This window comes from Patiria miniata, unplaced genomic scaffold (assembly GCF_015706575.1).
Source record: "Patiria miniata isolate m_02_andy unplaced genomic scaffold, ASM1570657v1 HiC_scaffold_2, whole genome shotgun sequence".
NCBI classification, from domain to species: domain Eukaryota; kingdom Metazoa; phylum Echinodermata; class Asteroidea; order Valvatida; family Asterinidae; genus Patiria; species Patiria miniata.
Window position 1 is genome coordinate 2953066 of NW_024037058.1, and position 21605 is coordinate 2974670.

At 39.8% G+C, this 21605-nt stretch overlaps 1 protein-coding gene across 1 annotated transcript in view; it reads left to right on the top strand.

Annotated features, from left to right (window-relative positions):
• LOC119726834 (Fanconi anemia group J protein homolog) overlaps positions 1-19778 on the top strand; it is a 65459-nt gene extending 45681 nt beyond the window's left edge. The window contains exons 32-33 of the mRNA XM_038198690.1: positions 15185-15345; positions 15447-19778. Of these exons, the coding sequence (XP_038054618.1) occupies positions 15185-15345; positions 15447-15527 (242 nt within the window). The 3' untranslated portion in view covers positions 15528-19778. The remainder of the gene's footprint in view (positions 1-15184; positions 15346-15446) is intronic.
• Positions 19779-21605: the final 1827 nt, after the last annotated feature.

Genomic DNA, 21605 nt, shown 5'->3' on the forward strand with positions numbered 1-21605 from the left:
GACTAGGCCTGGGCGAGTAGTGGATTTTCCTACTCGAGTACTCGTAGAGAAATTACTCGCGAGTAGTTGAGTACTTGCGAGTAGTTTACCAAATTCCCATAAATACAGAAAATATGGCATAAACATTTCTAAGAAGGAAGTTACTATGAATAAACAGCGTGAAAGACAAACCACATTCTTCAGCACTGAGATACCCTTACCTTGCAAAACTTTGGCTCATTTTACTTGAACATTTATTTGTTAACAGAGCTAGTGGAATCCCAAGGAAGCAGATGGAGGTACAGTAGTGACTCTTTTATTTCGCGAGAATTAAGACAAAAGACAAGTTCGGGTGCAGAAACCGCACAAAGTGGTTAGGGCAGCACTTTTAAAACAAAATTGCTACTCACTAGTACCTACTTCTACTCGTGTCAGGACAAGAAGCTCGAGTAGATAAAAAACCACGAGAACAGTGATTAGCAAACACTACTTGCGAGTACTCGGGGTACTCGCCCAGCACTACTATGGACACATTGAGGTGAAAAAATTCAGCATGTGATATCAGGGGGGAAAACATACAAATTTATGCAAAATGTGACCTCTTGGGCACAAGAAAATGTACTCTGCTTCCCCTGTCCCCATGCCACCCTTCCCCTTCCCCATCACTGAGTATCGGCACGTTCAGCTGTGGGTATTAAGGATTGAAGGCTCATTAACACTATGGCAGGCCACGGAGTTGTTGGTGTGTGGATAACGAGGATGGAAGTGTCTGGCAGCACTCCGACTCGGGGAAGAAAAATGACTGACTGGCCCATCACTCTCTCGTTTCTATCTGTCTGACTTGCTCTCCTGGAAACAGTGCTTTAACCGTTCACTGCACAATCTTTTTCCATTCATCTGCATTATTCATTGCATATGTACATTGTAGATGCATGTATGTACATAGAAATAGGCTAAGAATGTTGGCCTAGATTCCAGCCAACATAAAGCTCATTTCTGAACATGCCATGCACCCTGCTAGCTCGTCCTCAATAATGACATGCAAAAATCATTGCTTGTTTGTGTCCCTGATGCAAATAGATTGATGAGGGGAATGCACAGATGTGAAAAGGCACCAGCCAATCACAATGTGTCAGTGTGTACGTGTAAAATACCCTCAATTATTATGCAGAGAGTACATGGGCAAGTTTGATTCAGGACCACTGGTGGACTAGTTGTTGGTTCTTGATGTATGTTGCACCCTCGTGGTCATATCAAGATGCAAACGTCTCTTGTCCAACGATGGTTGGATATCATTAAAACAAATATCTTGATCCTGGCTCCCTGCTGTACATATTGATATGAAAGCTATTGGTAACCAGTGATGTGACCAACAATGAAAGGCGTGATCCTGAATTGTCTTGTAGACTGTTCCAAGTGTGGTTGACTAGCATTGTTCAAGTGAAGTTGGTCTAACTACGGATAACGACTAGGGGTGTGCATTTACAGGTAGTACGGTAACCGGGTACCTGATTAAAAAAAAAAAACCAGGTGTACCTGGGTACCTGTTAAAAAAAAACCCAAACCCAAGTTGCTGTTCAGATTGTTCATGAAGGTCCGCACAATAATACTGCAGCAAGATACAACTGCAACTTTCCCGAGTGTCATAATCATGAAATATACTTTTTGTTTTCCCACGTAGCCTGGTTTTCATTTTTAAAATCCCCCACAAATGACATTCAGAAGCTTTCTTTTTCATTGTCTGAGAAGTTACCAAGTAATTTGTAAAGTTGGTTATTACTGGTACCCGATCCCATAATGTGGAACTGGTTCCTGACATTAACAATCGGGTATCCTGGTACCCGGTTCCAGTGCACAGTTCTAATAAGGACAATTCTCACTCGTACTTGCTTCATTATTGCAACATGTGTCCATGTCTACCAAGTTTCTTGGTAATCAATTGAGCTTTCCTTGAATATTGTTAAATATTGATTAGGAATTATCAGATGGTTTTCTCTTCCAGAATCACACTTGTTTAGATTACACTTAATTTACAGAAAGCAAAAATAGTTGTGAACCAACCAAAACAGCATACATTGTATGGCATTTGAGTTGGTAACCCCTGTTTGATTCCTGCGTCTTACAAACTGCCCTATGTTGAACTTTTTTGGAGAGCTCTGCTTCAAATCTCACTTGATAATGACTTTTGCTTTGGTCTCTGTACATTTTCGTCATATTTTGGCCTCTGTTTTTCCTTTCTTTTTTTTGGCTCTGAGTTCTGTGCAAATGACTGTGAGTGGCATTGATCCTTGCATTTAAGTCACATGTCATATTGTGTTTTTCTGTATCTTGACACAAAGCTATACATGTATGTTGTTAAATCCCAACTGATTGATATGGCATTCTCAGTGTTGGAAGCGGAATTGTTAAAATGCTTACAAAATACCTTCCAAGTCATCTCACATGGTAAGCCACAGCAGACTTGCGCCTCTGCGCAGATGTCGTGGGGGAAAATCTAACAGGCAGTCTGTGGCATGCGTGTCAAGATGTCATACGGCGTCTAAGCCTCAATCCATCTTCTGCCAAACTTATTCAAATTGAAAAGTGCAGCCCATCAAGGGAAAATTGTCCCTTTGGCTCTCCCCTAGCAGGTATATTATCATTAATACCACTCGCGTTAGGCCTGTTTGTCTTCCTCTGGGGTACCCCTTGAGAGAGGCTAATATTCTCTGCCTGTCTTCTCTGAAAACTGCTCACTCCGTGCAGGCAAGCATGTCACGCCACCCTTGGTCATTCCCACAAATGGCTGCCCAAATGAGTCCATGATGACTTATTGTTTTTGTCACCAAAGTCGATTTGTGAGGGGCTTTGGAGGTGAAGGGGGAACTACTTGCCTCCATCTGTGCTGGCCCGTTTGGTTGAAAGACAGGGGGAGGGATGGGATTAGTGCTGACTTGGGGATTGAGCAATTGAGCCAAGGATAATTGGTCGTTGCTCACTGCAACGGACCATGTGTCATTTGGACCCCATTGGCTGGGCTTTATTGATATTAACTTTATTTCTTGGCGGAATGGGGCTTGTTGTAAGTGGGGGTGGCACAGAAATTATCAGGAGCTTTTTGTAAATGACACACTACTCGAGACATGGCCCAAGTGGAGGGAAGAAGGTGACAGTTCAAAATTGTGGAAACTTTGGTAGATTGTGAGGTCTAGGGTTGAAAAAGTCACGTCTACATTTAGTTTTGTATCATGTTCTTGTTTGCCACCAGTTGGGCAATGGTTGGTACAATTCTGTATTGAATTCAGGAACCAAAGCCCTGGGGTTGTTTGTTACAGCTGAATGTTTGATGTATAGGTGTTTATTATAGTGATGTTCCATTGTACATGAAAATGTAGCTGGAAACTACATGAAGTCACAACAATTCTGCTGACCGAAAATGTATTGCAAGGTATATGTATGCTTGCATACGTGTGGAGATTTTTGATGTTGTTTCACTGTAACACGGATTCTGCTGTCGAAGTAAGCATTATCCTTTCTGAACTTACTGCTCTTAAAAGTGGAAATTGTTCTGCCATCAGAAACTTGTGCCCTCAGCACTTTTTGCGTGTACTGAGCAGTTTTATTTCAACATTTGTCCTTTGTACACATGTAGTGTGATAATTGAATTCACCACTCTATTGACGTAAAAATGTTTTGTTTATGAGACAGTTTACTGAAAATGATGTGTAAAAGATACATATAACCTGCCTTTTTTATAAAGTCAGAGAGCTACAAATGGAAAAAAAACTGGCAACTTGTCATGTTCTTTGATCTTTTTGACATCTGTATGGGTTCCTTTTATGTGTTATAATCCAAAAATAAAACACATATTGTCCCCTTTTCAGACGTTAGCGTGGCAGTTTCTCACTGATACATTTTTTGGCAGTTAAAGAGATTTGATGAGCCTCCATCCCTGGGTGTGTGAAAAGACAAAACCCAAATCTGAAAATGGTTTTCCTGATGCATTAACCCTTACAGGCACTAGATGTGTTGCATAATGACAATTGATGATAATTATTCCTTGCTGGGATTTCCTCGTCCATTCTTCTTTTCCTATTTTTCTCATCTTTCAGTCTTTTCCCCGCACTTGTCTACTAGCGTCCATCAGGGAAGGGGATATGGGGATATGAGCCTCCATCAAGTAATCAGCCTAATGACCAGCAAACGAGCTCTTTCTTGTAGCCGCAGTCACTGCCACGAGGCAGTCTGCATCCATTTTGTCGACGGATGATGTGGTAGTTTCCTTTCTCCTCACGCAGGATGCAATCCATCTAACAGAACTACTTCCGTTCTGTGGTGCCAATAATCACTCCCAGCTTGGAGAGAGATAGAGAGAGAGAGAAAAAAAAAATGAAACGAAACCTTTTACTTCCAACGCTTGCAGTTTGTGATCCCTCATCTCTTAATTATTTCAGGTTTTTTTTTCTGGTTTAGGTTCACCGTGAGAAATGTATGTGGTAGTTGACTGTCTGGGTAGTTTGTAGGAGGGACGTTATTGTTGTGATGATTTCCTGCTACATATACGGCCCATTTATGATGTGCCTTGATGAGGTTTTTGCTGTTAGGCCTTTGTGTAGTGGAGCGATGTAGTGATGGGAGGGTGGCCCACAGCCCACCCCGGATATAACCTCCATTACTGTCACCAGACTCGTGCCTGTTTGATGATCTAATCACTCCTAATTCTAGTTTTTACTCAACTAGCACTTTGTATCACTGCATTTGCAGTCTATCTTTGAAGTCTGTCGTTTTTACTTATTCAATTTTCCTTTTTATTATGTCTAAATCCCTTGCCTTTTTGCTGCTTTTCTGAGTTTGAGCGTTTCAGAAAAGCTGTATTTCATGCATGGAAATTTGCCCATTGTAGGTAATTGTGTGGCCTGGCTGTTACAATGGATACATTCCCTCGGGGGTTGGTCATGGGTCATTACCTTAGACATGTAGTGTGTCGGTACCTGCACCATAGACCCCTGAAACGTGCCGCCTGGGAGAAATGGCGGAGTGTGTTGGGGGGGGGGTGAGATGAGGACCAGTGTATCACCTTCTGACGCCTGTATCCATTATGGAAAGTGCAGTCACTTTAACAGGAGACTGCGGTATATAGTGTGAGACCTTGTCCTGACGACACAAGGGGGCTGACTTCCTGAGTGGGTATCGGCCGGCCGGCCGCTTTCTTTAATCCTTCCATCAGCTTACAATAAGGGGGAAAAAAAACAAAACGAAATTGATAATGGTAATAGTGAAAGTGCATCTGCCTTCAGTCTGTGATGGGCCACTAGGGTCCCTCATGGCTTTTGTCATGTTCACTGCCGCCAGGAACTCAATGGTCCAGCGCGGGCAAATGGCTCCCAGTACAATGGGACCCCCGGTCATTATTACCATCAATTGTCAGGACAATGTCTGGGGATACTATGGGAGGACTTACGCCAAACTGTGGCCAGTCACGTTCTAGAGGGATGGAGAGGGAATAAAAGAGAGGAGAGCGACGGGTGAGTGGGACTTCTCCCAATGCTCCAAGCCTTCAAAAACAAAATGAAGTGAATACAAACTGGTTGCTCGTCTCCTGCTTCTACCGCATTGTTCTTAGATGACAGCTTTGATTCATTTGTCACTGCCGAAAACCGGCCAATAGATAATTAAATCTAAAAAGGTCCATTTTCTTCGACATGCCAACAGCTTTTTCATAGACCATATGCTGCCAGTAGAGTATCTTGTAATCTGCACACGTTTTTGTGATACAGCTCTTGTTGAAATTTACGTTTTTTTTGGTGCCAATTTAAAATTAAATTAGTGGATAATAATCCTGTGGATTTTCGTATAGTGATTTCATCGGAGATCCAACTGCGATGTTTCAACATATTTAACTCAGTGAAATAAACCATGTGCATGAGCTTTACTATTAACCAGACTGCTGTGATCTAGAATCCATGGCACATGAGGTGAAGCAGTGGTTACTATTCTTCATAAAGGATTCCACAGCACAGCAGTCAATAGTTGTTTGGTTATATCATGCTAATAAACAAGTCTAAAAGATCAAAGTTGTCTGTTATGCACTGATTCAATGTATTTAACATTGATGCAGCGCAGTGTAGCCTGTGAGTGTTCTTGATGGGCATGACATGCTGTGCGCGGGGCACACCCTGCACATTTGATGCCTTGTACCATTGTGTTGGAGATGATGTGTAGCAGTATTTGAATGACGTTGAATGAATTTGAAACTTGATACATGACCATTCTACACCAATGAAATTACAGTATCTAAGATAGATATAATGATAACATTTGTTATATCGTGTGCTTGGATACTGTAATTGGTCATTGGTTTAGGACGGCCACGTGTCTTGACAAAAAAAATGCATGTCACACACTGAGGGTGATATCGCACTGCATTCATTGCGCCCATTGCATGCACGTGTGGAAACCTGCCGGCGTGCTAGCTTCGCGCGATGAGAAATGCAACATCAAACACTTAATCTCATGTCGGGCAGGACACCAAAGCCTTCAGTTATCAAAGAATACATAACACTGATTTAATTTATTTCTCGCACAAAAGTAAGTTGTAACCATTTATCTGTTTGAGTTATTGGCACGATTTAACAAAACAATTGTTGACTGCTGTGATGTGGGATATGATATTTTGAACCCCCACAGGGCACTTTTGCCTCGGGTGCTATGCACCCCTCGGGTGTTAAAAATGTCATATCCCACATCACAGCAGTCAACAATTGTTAAATATATCTGATGGGCAAAACCTAATATTGATATATATCTGTTGTGTTTCTTTGCCCTGTAGAGTGAAGTGAAGCCTGGTTTATGCGTCAATTTTTTTAAACATCTTTTTCAAAAATGGTTGTGATCAAGATGACATTGTATTTAAAGTCTCTGTCTGAATTTCTTGTCTAGAGCTATTGCTTCTCAACAATGACCACTGCAGTATGTAGAACAAGCTGACAATGGATATAGCCATAGCTTTGGACAGCCATTGCGGAAACACCCTGTTGTTTTGTGGAATATCAAAGTAGTGGTCTAGTTATTTAATAAAGTGATGGCCATTCACAACCCAACAAGAAAGGCAGACCACATATTGGTAATTGTCCTGAAAGAAACTGACCACTTCGTGGATGCATGACAAGTCTTCCAGTTAATAGCCATACTGAATCATTTGGATAGAATATTATGTGCTCTGACTTTATGTGTTTTATACTAGGCTTGCCTTACCTTGTTTTCACCGTGACAGGAAGGTATTATTTTAAGCACATGGTGGAGTCCATATTTTGCACTCTCTAGCTGATTTCAGAATTTAAGTGCATTGTGTAACACAGGGTGTTTGGGGCAATGTATTTTTTTTTTTTTTTTTTTTTTTAGCTTTTCCGGCTACAAGGTATTGCTTTTGTGTGTGTGCGGTTTTTTTGTGATGTCACAGCCTTTGTATTCTTTTAGATTTTTTTTTTTTCTCAGTCATTTTGCCCATAACATTTGTACATGTTGTTTGTTCCAGGCACTTTGGGCATTAAAATCCGATTGTCTTTATACCTGGCACACACTTAGACCAGCACCAGTAGTTGTGTGTGTCGAACATTGACGTCATCACATGTCAGGTGACATCACAATAAAGGTGCATAAAGGTCTATATCTCCAGAACTTGTAAGGGTCAGGGATGCACAAATAGGTACAGTGAAAATCCCTTACCGTGGTACTTTTTTGTACAGGATGAAAAATGACTACTTTTTCATAATTGGCATTTTCTCAGCAACCCAAGGTGCTATTTTCATGATATTTTCAGTATTTGAAAGAAAAAGCTCTCAGCTTTAACCTTGTATCCAAAACTTAAAAATGCACCGATCCCTTTTTTTTGTAAAAGGTGAATGTTTTAGGGTTGCATTTTTGGGGGTCACCCTGTACACATAGCCTAATCTTGTGGCCACAGGTTTAATAAAACCGATGTTGGTAGCACACTGGAAAGAAAGTTGCATGCATGTACTCAATCACCCTTCACTAACATTAACAATGTCGCAACTTGACTAATTCATGAATACCCCAAATGTAAGAACATGTGCAACATGATAGAAAATAGACAATGTTCATCATTTAGGTAATGTAAAGACATTCTTATTTCAAGAGGGATAGAATAATACTGATTATTCCCAGGAAAATATTGGAAATATCACATGAAGGTTTTTGAGAGATGATTCACAACAATTTTTTCAGTTTGAATATTCAAAAGGTATTCTGGCAGCCATACATGTCCTTGGTAAGAAGAAGACAAAGACTTCCAAATGGTAAATTTTGAGACAGAAACTTTGTTTTTCAATTTGAAAATCTGGTTGTGGATTTTCTGCATTAGATACATGCAGAATGGTACAGATGGCAACATGTGTGGTCAGAGAATGAGCATTTGAACAAAAAAAGCCTAATACTCTGTCTTTGAATTTAACAATTCCTTACAAGTTTCAGAGTCGTTTTCCCCTCATAAAAGGATTTGATGTCACAGTTAAATACAATACCAGTTTCAAACAGGAGACAATAAAGCCGATCAAGCGAAATCCCAGTAAGAGGCACACAAGCAGAAATTTGTAATATGATTTGGTTTGATGAGCACTCTTTTGCTCCATTGATTGCGAACCATTTGTTTACCAGGTAGTTGACTCCTAGCACCAATCAGGCATCCCCTGGCTCCGTTCCAGATGTGGGCTGTTTTGAACTACATGTAGCAGTTTTTTTAAGCACAGGAAATGGATGGTGTTGAAATAAGGCAACCGTGAACTGCAGTGGCAGATTTTGTTTTCCTGGTTTGTTTCTATGGTTATTGGTTCTTAAATTCCTTCATTTGAAGGGCAAAGCAATTTATCCTCGACAAAGCAAACTTTGATAACATAGGGCAAGGCACCTGTTTGAAGACTTTTCAAGCAGCATCATGAAGCCGAGTAGATGGAAGTTGTTGATTCCATGAACGTGCCGCAAAGAACCAACCGTGGCATCCGGTATCCGGTTCCATTTTACTTGTTCTACTACCCGAAACCAACTGATCAACTGAAACTGATTAACAGTATTTTGAGTACATAAACTGACTGCTGATTTCAATACATACCGTTTTCAGCTGGAGTTCTCCAGACTTTTGACAAGTATCAAAGAACAGGTTTTCCTGTAAACAAACGGCCCTGGTAATGTTGTTTGGAACAAAACACAGTAGTGCATAGTAATGGTTATGAATGCATGAAGTGCATGTATGCCTCCAAGAAAAACAGCGCATAGGTCATAATAGGCTCAGCACATGAACAGCAGCTGGTGCTTTTATATTATACCACTTTTGAAAGCTCCAGTGGGGGAGGGGGGACACACCACTTGCGCACACATGTTTGCGCATGCACGTACGGTGCGAAGTACGCAATTTCTTAGTGTGCACAAATCCAGAGACTCTTCGCGTGAGCGTCAGGGTGCTAACTCTTCGTTTGTTGGGGAGCCCATTGTTCCTGTATTTTGTTTGGGCTAGTGAACCAGATATGAAAAGAACATTGTAGAAATATCAACCAATATCCCTTACAATAGTTCAAGTGGGTCAGTCCATCCTTTCCGTAAACTAACACCCCAGCATTTTCAAGCTCCTGTTGTTATTAGTATGAACAAGCTTAATTAAGGATTTTTGGTAATGACATGCTGATCCCTTTTGATGGTAAGGACACACTGACTGACTGAGCCAGACTGACTGCTTTGAACAAAATAAATATGCATTGATTGTTGCAAGATATTTATAAATACGAGTTGAAGAATGTCCTAGCCCTGCACGTATTGTATGCCGGTTTATCTAGCAGTAGGCTGTTCTCAAATCATCTAAAACAATCAACCAAATCAGCACAAATTTAATTAACATGTAGGAAATAAACCCAAACAATCATTTATTACATGCTTGAACATTTTGAAGGACTTTTTTCTGCGCAGTGTTTACAGTTCACCCTTTTTCAGTTCAAATTTGTACTTTCTCTCATTCACATAATTCAAAGTTTGCTTTTAAAAACATTGGAGGGAAACAGTTCAACTATTTTGTCACAGTTTATTCACCTTCCCTTGGCACTAACCTAATTTATGCAGAACAGTCGATGAAATGATTACCAACCCCAAATCATATTTACCTTGTTGTCAGGTTGGATGTGTCGGCTCACACATCATCGTAGTAGCGGCAAGCGGAACTAAGTGTTGCAGTCAGAGACACCGCCAGAAATCTTTTGTGGCAAACCCAGTTAAAACCCAGAAAACACCTTTGTCGGTCTCCAACAATCGAGCCATTCTGCCCAACGATATTAATGGTCTTTATTAACCCAAGGCCCCCTTTTACATGTTATGCATGACCAGTGCTGTTGGCGGAAGAGGGTGAAAAAGTAAAGTTTTGTCTGAAGTAAATACTTTGCAGGGTGCCTTTGATACCATTAAAAAAGGATACCATGTAAACTTGAACACGTTATTTCAAAGGGAGCCGGCATCTTTGTGTCAGTGTTGCATGCAATAGCCTTGTTTTGTAATGAGCGGTGACTTTGATGTGTGATCTCTTTGGCAGTGCGGCAAGCTTTGAAGCTCATACATGTCGGCACGACCAAAAAGCAGTTCCGATGGCCAATAAATTAACACATTCAAAAGAGCAGTGCATGAGTTTTTTTATACTTTTGAAGTGTTGTTGTGAATTTTGGTGTCTTTGTTCAAGTGCGACAATTGCTGAGAAAATTTACCCTTGTGTTATATCTGTTTTCATGTTCAATAATTCAGTGGTACAGATCTTTAGTTTTGAATTAATTCTGTTTCTTCATATAAAGTGCCTACATCCAAGAGCAAGTTTGTTCAAGTAACAATTGGTCAGCCACTTGTTGATTCTTGGTGCACCTTGCCATGCATGCAGTAAAGTACATGTATAAAGTGATAGTTGTTGGTAGATATGAAGTGATTGAATTGAGTCATAGATATGGAGTCAATACAAACAAATTAAATCAATTCGGGTCAGATTGTAACCATGTCATCTTTTAGTCTATGGGCTCTGTGCACGGGACACATCACGTGGGCGCGAATTGAGCAAATTATGCACAAAGTTTAATGTGAATGAAGCTACAGCGTTTACGCGTGAGCATCAGGCATCATTGGCAACGCGTTTGAGTGTCTCCCAGTCATCTCAGTGGCGCACCCAGGATTTGGTTTGGTGGGGGGCTCAAATTTTTTTTTTCAAAAAATATTGCCCAAAATTTTTGGCCGCAGAAAAAAATTGGAGTTTTTTGACGACAATAAACCAATGAACAGCCTTTGTGTTTTGTTTCTCAGGAAGATTGCACTATGCATGGCATTATATATCAGACGTTAGGAGTGGGTTTCACTGCAAAAAAAGGATGATATTAAAGCTGTTTGCAGTCGGTCACAATGGTCATGCAACTGAAAAATCTTCCACGCGGTTTATAGTTGTCGCTGACATCACTACAGAATTCAAATAATTGAATTTTGACAGGGTTGATGACCTCATTTTCATTATTAAACCAATAGGACTGCCTGATCTGTAAAAAGTAATGACCGCGTTTTTGTAAAGCAATTTACGGGCATTTTACTATTTGGCAGCCTGATAACAGAATCAAAAATTTATGGAAAACATATTTTTCAAAATTTTCTTGTCATTAATTCATGAAAGCAAATTTCTACCTGATGCTGAAAGGGCAAAACATCAGAAATCAACATTAAACATCTGTTATTTATTTATTTATTTATTTATTTATTTATGTAATATTTTCAATGTATTTACTTTTATTTTTAGGGTATAGGACATTGATAAAATTAAACATCAAACAACAACTGCCACAGCCAGAAACAAAAGAGGAATGTTTGGTTCAGCAGTAGCAATGCGTGATCTTAATATTTTACAGTTGAATTGTGTGCATGTAGTGCGTATGATGCACGTATGTTAACAACTATCGAGAGACGACTATAAACTGTAAAAAAAAAAAGGGCTTAGCGGCCAACAACCATCACTGTCGGATGGTCATCATCGCGTGACCGAATTTAAACCGGCCTTCAGGCTAGCAATCTCTGTGAATACTTCCATTTTTTTGGCAAAATTATTCCATCCAATTAACATATCCCCTTCAAGTGTCAACACAGAAATATCTGCCCTTCTGGCCAGTGAAGTTGCCAGAGACTATCCAGCATCCTCCCATGCCATTGCGGTCAAGCTTATTCCCCAAGACCCCAAAGCCAAGGTCTTAGTTTGTACAACACATCGTCTAAAGCATAGGAAGTATTGCATATTTAATTGAAATTTAAATTGATGGTTCATCGTCATGCTCAAGGTCTCTGTTACTGGCAACAAAATCGTGCCCCTGATAGTTGATGGTTGCCTCTGACAATATTCCATCACCCCAGTGCCAGCGCCAATGAAATTACACAGATACTATTATTTTGGCTTAATGACAGAGGTTGCATCCAGAAGAGCACAGAGTTAATTGTGGATTAAGGTGGCGACGTCCTTTTAATTAATTGTGGATGATATTAATGTTAAAATGGGTTAAAATCTTCCTACTAATTTCAGTCTCCTAACAGTAAGTTCCATATCAAAGGGATAAGGACTGAACTTTGTGTCATTTTAATAGGCACCAAAAAGTAGGTCAGTTAAATTATACCATGTTCACACTCAGCAGTGGATAGGTACTGCAGCCTTCCATAAATCCTCTCTTTATAGTGTAGGCTTTTATTACATTGTCATCCCTGATAATGTTGAATTTTTTTTAAAGACTGTAACATCTGTTTCAAAAACACAATGTTAATTACAAAATAATACTATTTGTAGTGAGATAACTTTTTGATGCAGAATTGTGTTTTGTGTGAACTAACTGATGGCAAGCTTTTTATGAGGATCGCAGTTTTGTCGAACAAGTTCAAATGATCATGTCCTTTTGAGTGTAACTTTTCTTTTTCTTTTATCCTTATTAAATCCAAACAATAACTACCCAATTTTTCTATGTTCTAATTTCAAGTCAGGGGTTTAAATAGCTGCTAATTAACCCTCCTATACAAACATGCATTCTGTGCAAAGTTGTCCTTTCAGTCAAAATCAGTCAAGTGACTATTTTAACAGTTGAGTGCTCCCTGCCTACATAAAGCAGGATTGATTGGCTGTGACTGTTCATGTTTCTTGATACTGTAGGGGATTAATAAGCCAGCTGTGCCAACCACTTGCCTGCTTTTTTCTGTTGACTGAATTTGACAAGTCACAGTGCTTACTGGAAATATGATCGGACTGTTGATGACTAGCCTGTGTAAAAGGCATGGCAGGGGAACAGGATTGATTTTTTTACTGTCTGTGAATGTTTAGACAGCAGGAGGGTTGCATATTCTCAATTTTATCCCGAAACATCCGGTCATCAAACAGAAACAAAAAGGGTTTATTTTTCGTGAATTTTTTATATCACTTTACAAATGGATAGAATAGTTTGGTTCAGTTCACCCGAGATCTTACAAAGCGGCTACAATACAATACGATATAAAAAAGTGACCTTCGTATTACTGCCATAATTCAATGTCAGTGTGGCTTTAATTAATTAAAACCATTTGAAGCATAGGGGTTGCTAGCGTGCACTCCATGTAGGATATGGTAGTGCTCTATCTTACGAAATTCCAAAGAGGTAAGCATTGGGGAAAAAGGGTTGTCTACTTGGCTTGATGGTTGCCGTCACTCCGAAGGCAAATGCCAAAATATCTCATTTGCATCGTTTCATTTGTTAATCATGAAGGTAAAATACAATGGCAGTTTATGGTGGGAATAGCAGTATTGGTGTCGGTAGCAGCACAGCTCAGCAGCACTGCTTGTATGGTTAGTAACCTGCAGACTTAACCTGGTCTAGGTACCAGGGTGCAGTGTAATAACAAACCTAAGGTGCCAGTCCAAGGCGCCATCTTGTCTGTCTGCATAACAGCGGGCAAACATACTAATGGTCTCAATGCCAATTAGCCCGCTCACCTGTGACCATAGCAGGCAAGGTGAAATATACCGACACGTGCCACCTTGATGTAGCCACACGCCAACATGCCCCATCACCGCGGCTGTAATTGCCCATTGTCTTTATGAGGCTGTTCCTTTCCCCGGCAATATTACTCCCGTAATGTCTCTGCCTGACGGGGGAGGAAAAGCATTTATGCCTAATTGGTCTCTCACGTCTAGATGATCAGGACATGTCACAAATCACATGCCAAATGTGCCTCTCCTCAGAGTCTCAAATTCTGGAAAGGGCGGTAGTCAGTCTGTGTTCCAATGCACTGTTTCTAGAAGTCCGGAGAAATAGGTTACTGTTGCATTACAGCAAAATCAAATTTCCAAATGGTCTCTGAATATTGCGACAAACATGTATTATTCCAAAAGGAAAAAAAATGATTTTAGAAACTTGAGGCTCAACTTTTTGAGTTCAAGTGATAGTTTTGCTGTGTGTCAGCATCATCATCATCATCATCAGCCTGTATCGTCCCACTGCTGGGCAAAGGCCTTTCCATATCACGCCATTTCTCTCTGTCCCTGGTATGTCTCGTGCAGGCTGTTGTCCCTGTTTCCACCACCAGGTCGTCTCTCCATCTAGACCAAGGTCTCCCTCTCTTCCGTTTAGTGGTTGCCATTCTGTTGTAAGTCATCTCCATCTTTCATCCTCTTTTCTTGCCAGGTGTCCTGCCCATCTCAATTTATTTCTTTTTGCTGTTATCATCTCATCATTTACCTTTGTCAGGTCTCTGATCCATCCAGTTGTGTTCTGATCCCTCCTACTGTAACCAGTCAGCATCCTTTCCATACTTCTTTGAGAAGTATGAAGTTTGCTCTCCATTTCTTTGCTTAGAGTCCAAGTTTCACTTCCATATGTCATTGTTGGCAAAACTCTTAGGACATGCAGACATTTGGACATATACTCTTGGACTAGTTCATGAACTAGAGAGAGAAACTGGCTTGATTTTTATCTCCAAACCTCATGCTGGTTACACAGTACACATTTCATATTAATTTGTTTTTGACAATAACTCCACATTTGTCGTCATCTTCGTCGTTGTCGCCGCCTTCGTCGTCATCGTTGTCGTCTTTTGTTGTTGACTAACTTTTGTTTTTCCTTTTTTTTTGTCTCTTTTTTTTTCTTAAAAATGTTTTAGATATTTTAAATACATAAATGTATTTTCATTCTGTAATTTTCTTCAGATTTTGCTCTGAATGCTCACTGGAGTGAAAAAGATCAGTGCTGCTACCAGCCAATCATGTGTGCCGTATGTCAGACCAGGAGGAATGTAACCCCTGCTGTGATTGGCTACAAGTTGGTTGCCATTGGACAGCACCATGACAACAGCGTTTCCCCAGGCCAAGTATGTGGGACTGTTCATTATTTGTATAGCATCAATATCATCTGATCTTCCTGGGTTTATTTTCTATGCCGACTGACCACTTCCATTCATTTCATGACCAGGTCTGGCTCTTTCCAAAAGACGTTACCCACTGCCGACGTTTCACTACAAAGAATGAAAGTGATTGTGAACTTCAGAAGTAGCCACCTTCACCTGTCCAAAGTCCAGGTAAATCCCAGGGACGTTCTCTTTAGCTCAGCCCAAGACAATGCCTGACCAGAACTTACAGCAAGGCTCCTAAAACTGTAGGTTTTGGCCTAAGGATGGAAGCAGTATATACTTGTAGGAACATTTCAGACTCTTAATTCCTGTTTAGAAAAATGGGAAAAGTCAACATTTTTGATGAGTTCAAAGTTTCCATCCAAATGTGGGAGTCATTTCATCTCTGTTCCAGTTTCCACGTGAAGCTCCTTGAGGGTCAGGATTATCTGTCGCCATTGTGAGTGTGGGGAATTGTTCATGGCATTTTGCTCAGCTGTGCCAAAGCTAACTTGTAATCTAGTCGATCACAAGTCAGGTTGCGATCGCGAGTAACAGGGATTGAACCACGACAAAGGAATGTCATTGTTACATCTCATTTGAATGGCTTGTGACTTGCCTGGAGACATAAGGATTTGTGATTGACTGGTCATGGACTTTTGGTGATTTGTGACAATTTTCATTACAACGCTATGCCAAAGTTGTCACCAGCCCTTTATCCATGAAACATGTATTCTTTATTGGACTGATTAGCGTTGCAAAGGGTGACGGTATATGTTTGCTTGCACATGGGTAGTTTGTGTAGTGCAAATTGTCCTACAGTGCAGCCCAACTTACACCTTCTCTGCATATTTCCAGTCTTGTATTCTTACTTGTATGAAGAATGTTTCCACCCAGTAGTGACCTGTCGCCACAACATCAGCATAAAGTAGGACTTTTTCAGAATTGAGATATTTGTATATCTGGTTTCTGCAGAACAAGTGTTTTTGTAAATTAGGTAGGTTTGAAAGTGTCCTTAATTATTTGTACTACCGGTAGGTATGTTTAACTCAAAGGAATATCGCGTGAACGTAGGTCCCTTTTTGATAATTCGGATGTTGATCAAATGTTTTGGAAAATCTGTAAACTGATTTAGAATTGTTTTCATTCAATGTTTAAATGTGTAAATGTCACATTTTTATCTATAACATTTGGGAGTAGTAAGTTCAAAAGAATCAAAGTTGAAGGATATCTGGATTCTGCAGAACAAGATTTTTCTAATGGTATATGACATTTGAGTTTTCAAGAAAATTACATTGAAAGTGAGTTGAAGTAAAAGTAAGTTTTGAGAAAATGGCATTTAAAAGTCCTGCTGTTACAGTGAATGAACAGTCAACAAATAAAACAGAATGAAAATAGGTTTTTAAAGATACTTGATAGAACACCAACAAAAAATTGGGCAAAGGTAGAATTACAATAATTGTATACGAGTGATGCGTAAAAGATACTCATCAATAGGGGGAAGGTTGCAGTTACACAATGTAAAACGAACGCTCTTTTGTGCGTTTGTGTGGTTCTGAGACGACACGGTTGGAAACTCAACATTTGCTCTGTCTATCGTCAAGAACGGAATGTCCAAATTCCAAAAGGGAAGAGTTTTTGCCAGATCTCAGGTCCACACAGACTCATAAAGGACATTTCTTTCACATGGTTCAACTGCAAACTCAGTTTTACTCTCTTAATTTCAAAGAATGAATATATGCACTCTGTTCAAGTAACATTTACTTGAACTGAAACTGAGGAGTGGAGGATTTAGAGTAAAATTGAATCTAGATTTAGTTTCCTCTGCAGCAATACTTGATGAGTTTTTTACTGTAATTCCTTTGGTCCCTGGTTTTCACTTGAAGTAAGAGAGTAGTAGTGGACGCAACAGGACACACAGCATGTGCGTACTTTACTGTAGTGGACTTCCTGAATATGCCAAAGCTATTTATAGCCACAGCTTCTTCGTGTGAGCATCAAGCGTCGTCAGTACGTGAATACATTCAAATTTAACTTGCGATGGTCTCCCAGACTAATCCACGCCCCAACAACTTTGAAACATTCGAAATACGCAGTGGATGGACCGGGAACCAGTCTAGGTCCCCCCCCCAACTCTCCTTATCTGGCCGTTGAAGGGGTGCTTGTGTGCACGGAGCCCATAGCTGACTTCACCATGCAAACCTTTTGATCCTATCTGATACCATGGTCATATTGGCTTTGCTAAATACGTCTTAGTATTTTGTTATTTTTTTTTACTGCCAAAAATTTGATGTTCATCATCAAATTGTGAATATCAGCAGAAGTTTTGAAATCTACTCTCCTTAAAAGCCTTGTTGATTGCCTCACCTATTTCCTCGCACAACCACAGTTTTTAAATTTAAATGCTTGTTATGCCAGCTTGACTGAACCAAGTTTATTACAGCACAGCAGTATTTGTCTCATTACAGCAGTTGATATGGCTAGCACAGCCAGAATAAGTAGCCATTATAATGGCATACGTTTTCCTCCTGTATCAAAATTGCTGTTTACTGCCTTCTAAATCGCTCTTGTGGGAAACAAAAACATAAACTCTAGTGGTGCTTGTAAGAGATGGTTCATATGGATTGGTTTTAGATCTCCTTGTCAATTTTTTTTTATTACTGCCACAGAACGTATGGTTTTGCAAAGCCAACATCGTTTTAACAAAGGGTCATAAAATACACCCTTAGCCTGTTAGGCAATTCAGCATCATCAGTGCATATCATGATATTCAAATGTCGGAAATTTGTGTCCGTTTATATGCTTGTTTTTTTCTTTTTCTTGATGTAAAATTACTTAACAAAATTGCATAACAAATGAAGTAACTTTAATTTTAAAATTAATATTTGGTACAAGATATCAGTAGGCCTTTTTTTATGGGGCAACAAAACCGTCGTCCCCACCAGGCTCCCATAAGAAAGCACACACGTAAACAAAGTGTGACATCATCAGTATCATCAGGCTTATTGTGGTACCTGTTGCCATATCAGATTTAAACTGTCTAGTCAATGTAGGCAAGTTCAGTTGTTGAGTGGTAAGATTTCTGCGCTAGTAAGCAGGTTGTTGGTTCAAGTCCAACCCAAGTAAACATTGTTGTTCTTCTTACAAGCTCCTGAACAGGTTTGAGTGTACAGTGCTTATCAAATTAAAATCACACGTGTGAGGGCAAAACCTGGCGTTTGCAGTCGGGCAACACCGCAGGTCCACTGTTACCTCCAATTGAGATTTGCGTTTTACCCAAATGTGTATTTCCATGGGAATCAACTGTTTATTAGACATGAAAAGGTCCACTTTATGGTAAAAACGACCCTCCCCTTCCACCAAGCTTGCTACTGCCCTGCCAGCTCACATCTCCTGATGCGAAATTCAAAAATAGGAGCAAAAACTCAAATTGTTCAGTGGTACTTCAAATAATTTCTTAAGTTTTTCTTTCATGAAACAGTGGTTTCATTTTTTTTTTTAGAATTAGAACTGTAGGTATTCAAATTCTAAACCATTGTCAAAATCACAATTGGAACATAACTTTCAGTGCCAACTTTAATCAAATAGTTATAGTAGTTATAATTGTGATCTTCATGACAATCAAAATACTATCCTTGTTATTTCCTGTTTTGATGATGCCTGATGTGTGACTTACCACCCACTATCCAACTATCTTATCCAACTTCTTTCTTGCTGTCGCTTTTGCATCAGAGGGCCTTAAAAATTCAGTGCTCTTGTGATAATATAGTGTGTATTAATGAGAGAAGCAACAAACGAATAACAACCCATACCCATCTCTACTGTAAGTAGCTGAGTACGCATACTGCCCATATCATATCATATCATGTCAATCCCACATGTAAGTTCAAAAGTGCTCACTTGCTCCCCCCCCCCCCCCCGAACCCCCTCCAAATAAAATGTCAGGTCAGGAAGGTGTCCTCAGTACCAGAAATGTAGCATGTCAGCATGTACAAACATTAAAGTATGGAGATTATGGTTGCGAGATCATGGGGTATATCTGTAATTTTGATGTGAATTTAACACTAGCATATTTTATGCCAGTGTCCCTATGGACTGTATATAATAATGGGACACGCCCCTTGTTTTGCAAGTGCACTTCATCAGCAATTCAAATGTTTGTATTTGCTAAGGCACATGAGTTTTTGAACCTCAGATTAAGCTCAATTTGCACATAATCTGAAGAGGAAAAAAACAAATTCTGGAAACTTTTGTTACTGAAGCAGTTGTTAATCTTCAGCAAGGTGGCGTCACGGTTTTGCTCATCAGTAGACCATGGAATTTGCATCAGCATTAAAAAAAAAAGCCTAAAAACTTGCAATAGGCCTACAAATATTAAAATAAAGTTTAATGGGACACATGCCACTAGTACATCATTATAATGTTGCATGGATCTTTATTGCCTTATTCTTCTTTATGATCCTGCTCCTTTGTATATTAATGTTCTTTCTACCAGCACATTCGCCTATTTGTTTCATCGATTCACATGCTAATTTTGTCAGCAATAAGCACTCAGTGTAACACTTTTTGGGAAGTTCAAGGTCAGTTTACAAGAGCATTAATTTTGGAGCTTTGTTGTAGATATGTTTCATGACCAGTGGTACAAGATTTGGTATATAATGAAACATACCCTTCTTTGTAAGGGTTCAAAAGAAATCTGCATGCCTGTTTGTTCTACTTTGCAAAATCTTTTTTTTTGTGTTAACAGGCCAATCTGTTAGCTAAAGAAAAAGATGTTTTTGTGTTGTCTGAGAATTTATTTTCCATCAACTGAGCATCCAAACTTTGTCCTTAAGTTAAAAATCTGCAATTCCACCCCCCCCCCCAAAAAAAAATTCCAAACAGAAAATACCCTCAGTCTGTTCCCGTGACTCTAGACCAGCTACTTGTACCCGCTTTCGCCAACCACAAGAATGTTTTATGGGACCAATGGTATTCACAAATGCCCAGTGAATCACTGACGAAGTAATCTTGTTGCAAATGAAACAACATACACAAAGCATAAACAATACAATCACACCGTTACGTTGTAAGATCAAATCAAACTCATCTGTGTTGCCATATAAATACCACATATTGCACTAAATCTTAGGTTCTTGTGTGTTCGGCCTTTCCGAGTTCAAATGAACTGTAGGCTACCAATGGATTGGTTGGAGTGGTTACATTGTCATGGCGATATTCATTCAAATTAACTGATTAATATGGATGTGAAGATCAACAGATGTTTGTAAATGTTCTATGGTCAAGGTTAGTAGACCTCAAGAGAGCTAGACCCGGATCCGCATCTAACGCCATCTGTCATTGGTGGTTTATGTACACAAATGTTGCTCGTACTCTCGATATACCAAGTCGGACATCGCCAAGTTTGTCTAATGGATTTTTACCTACGAAAATTGATCCTATTCTGTTTGTTTGCCATTTTCCCTCGATTTTTAAAACATATTTTATCCTTGAGGCAGATTGATCCACCAATAATGTTGGTTGTTTCTGAACATCTTGAATGACGTCTACGTCGAATGCAACGGTGCACATACTACGGTCGTTAAGAATGGTTAGCGCCCTCAGTCGACAAACTCACAAAGAATTGTATTATTCTTCGGCTGCTTCTTGCATGAGAATCGAACAGAGAATGCACGTAACACACACACTGTGTGTTTTAGATGATAATGCAATCATCTATCAGTTTTGATTGTGACCAATAAAATGACATTTTCCCCCAACTGTACTTCTCTTTAGTGTGCATGAAACGATGGATTTCGGGTCGGATCATTCGTCTCTTCATTGATAGATAGGCCCTACATAATTATACTCGCTTCTTGAACACTTCACGGTTTTCCTTTGACTATTCTCTTTTTTTGTATCGATTTTGGTATTTCAGGCACAAAGACTAAATTTCAACCCTACAACGGGTCCCAAAACACTGATTTAATTTCACGAACAACATTTTAGTCATTCAACTACTAGAAATTAAGACAGTTTTAAAGGCTCTACCCTTTATGAGTCTTCTCCATCTATGGTGGTTTGGATGATGAATAGTCCGTGGTTCTTCCGCCGGTCACCGTGCGGCTTTGGTAGATGCTACCGTGTGTGAAGCCGACTAGACGGCAAGCGGTCAAAGTGGCGGCGGTCGTTTCTGCGCTTCCGTTGGGAGAACAAATAGGCATTTTTTTTGTACCAAAGAAACTTGAAAGAGGCCTCCGCCC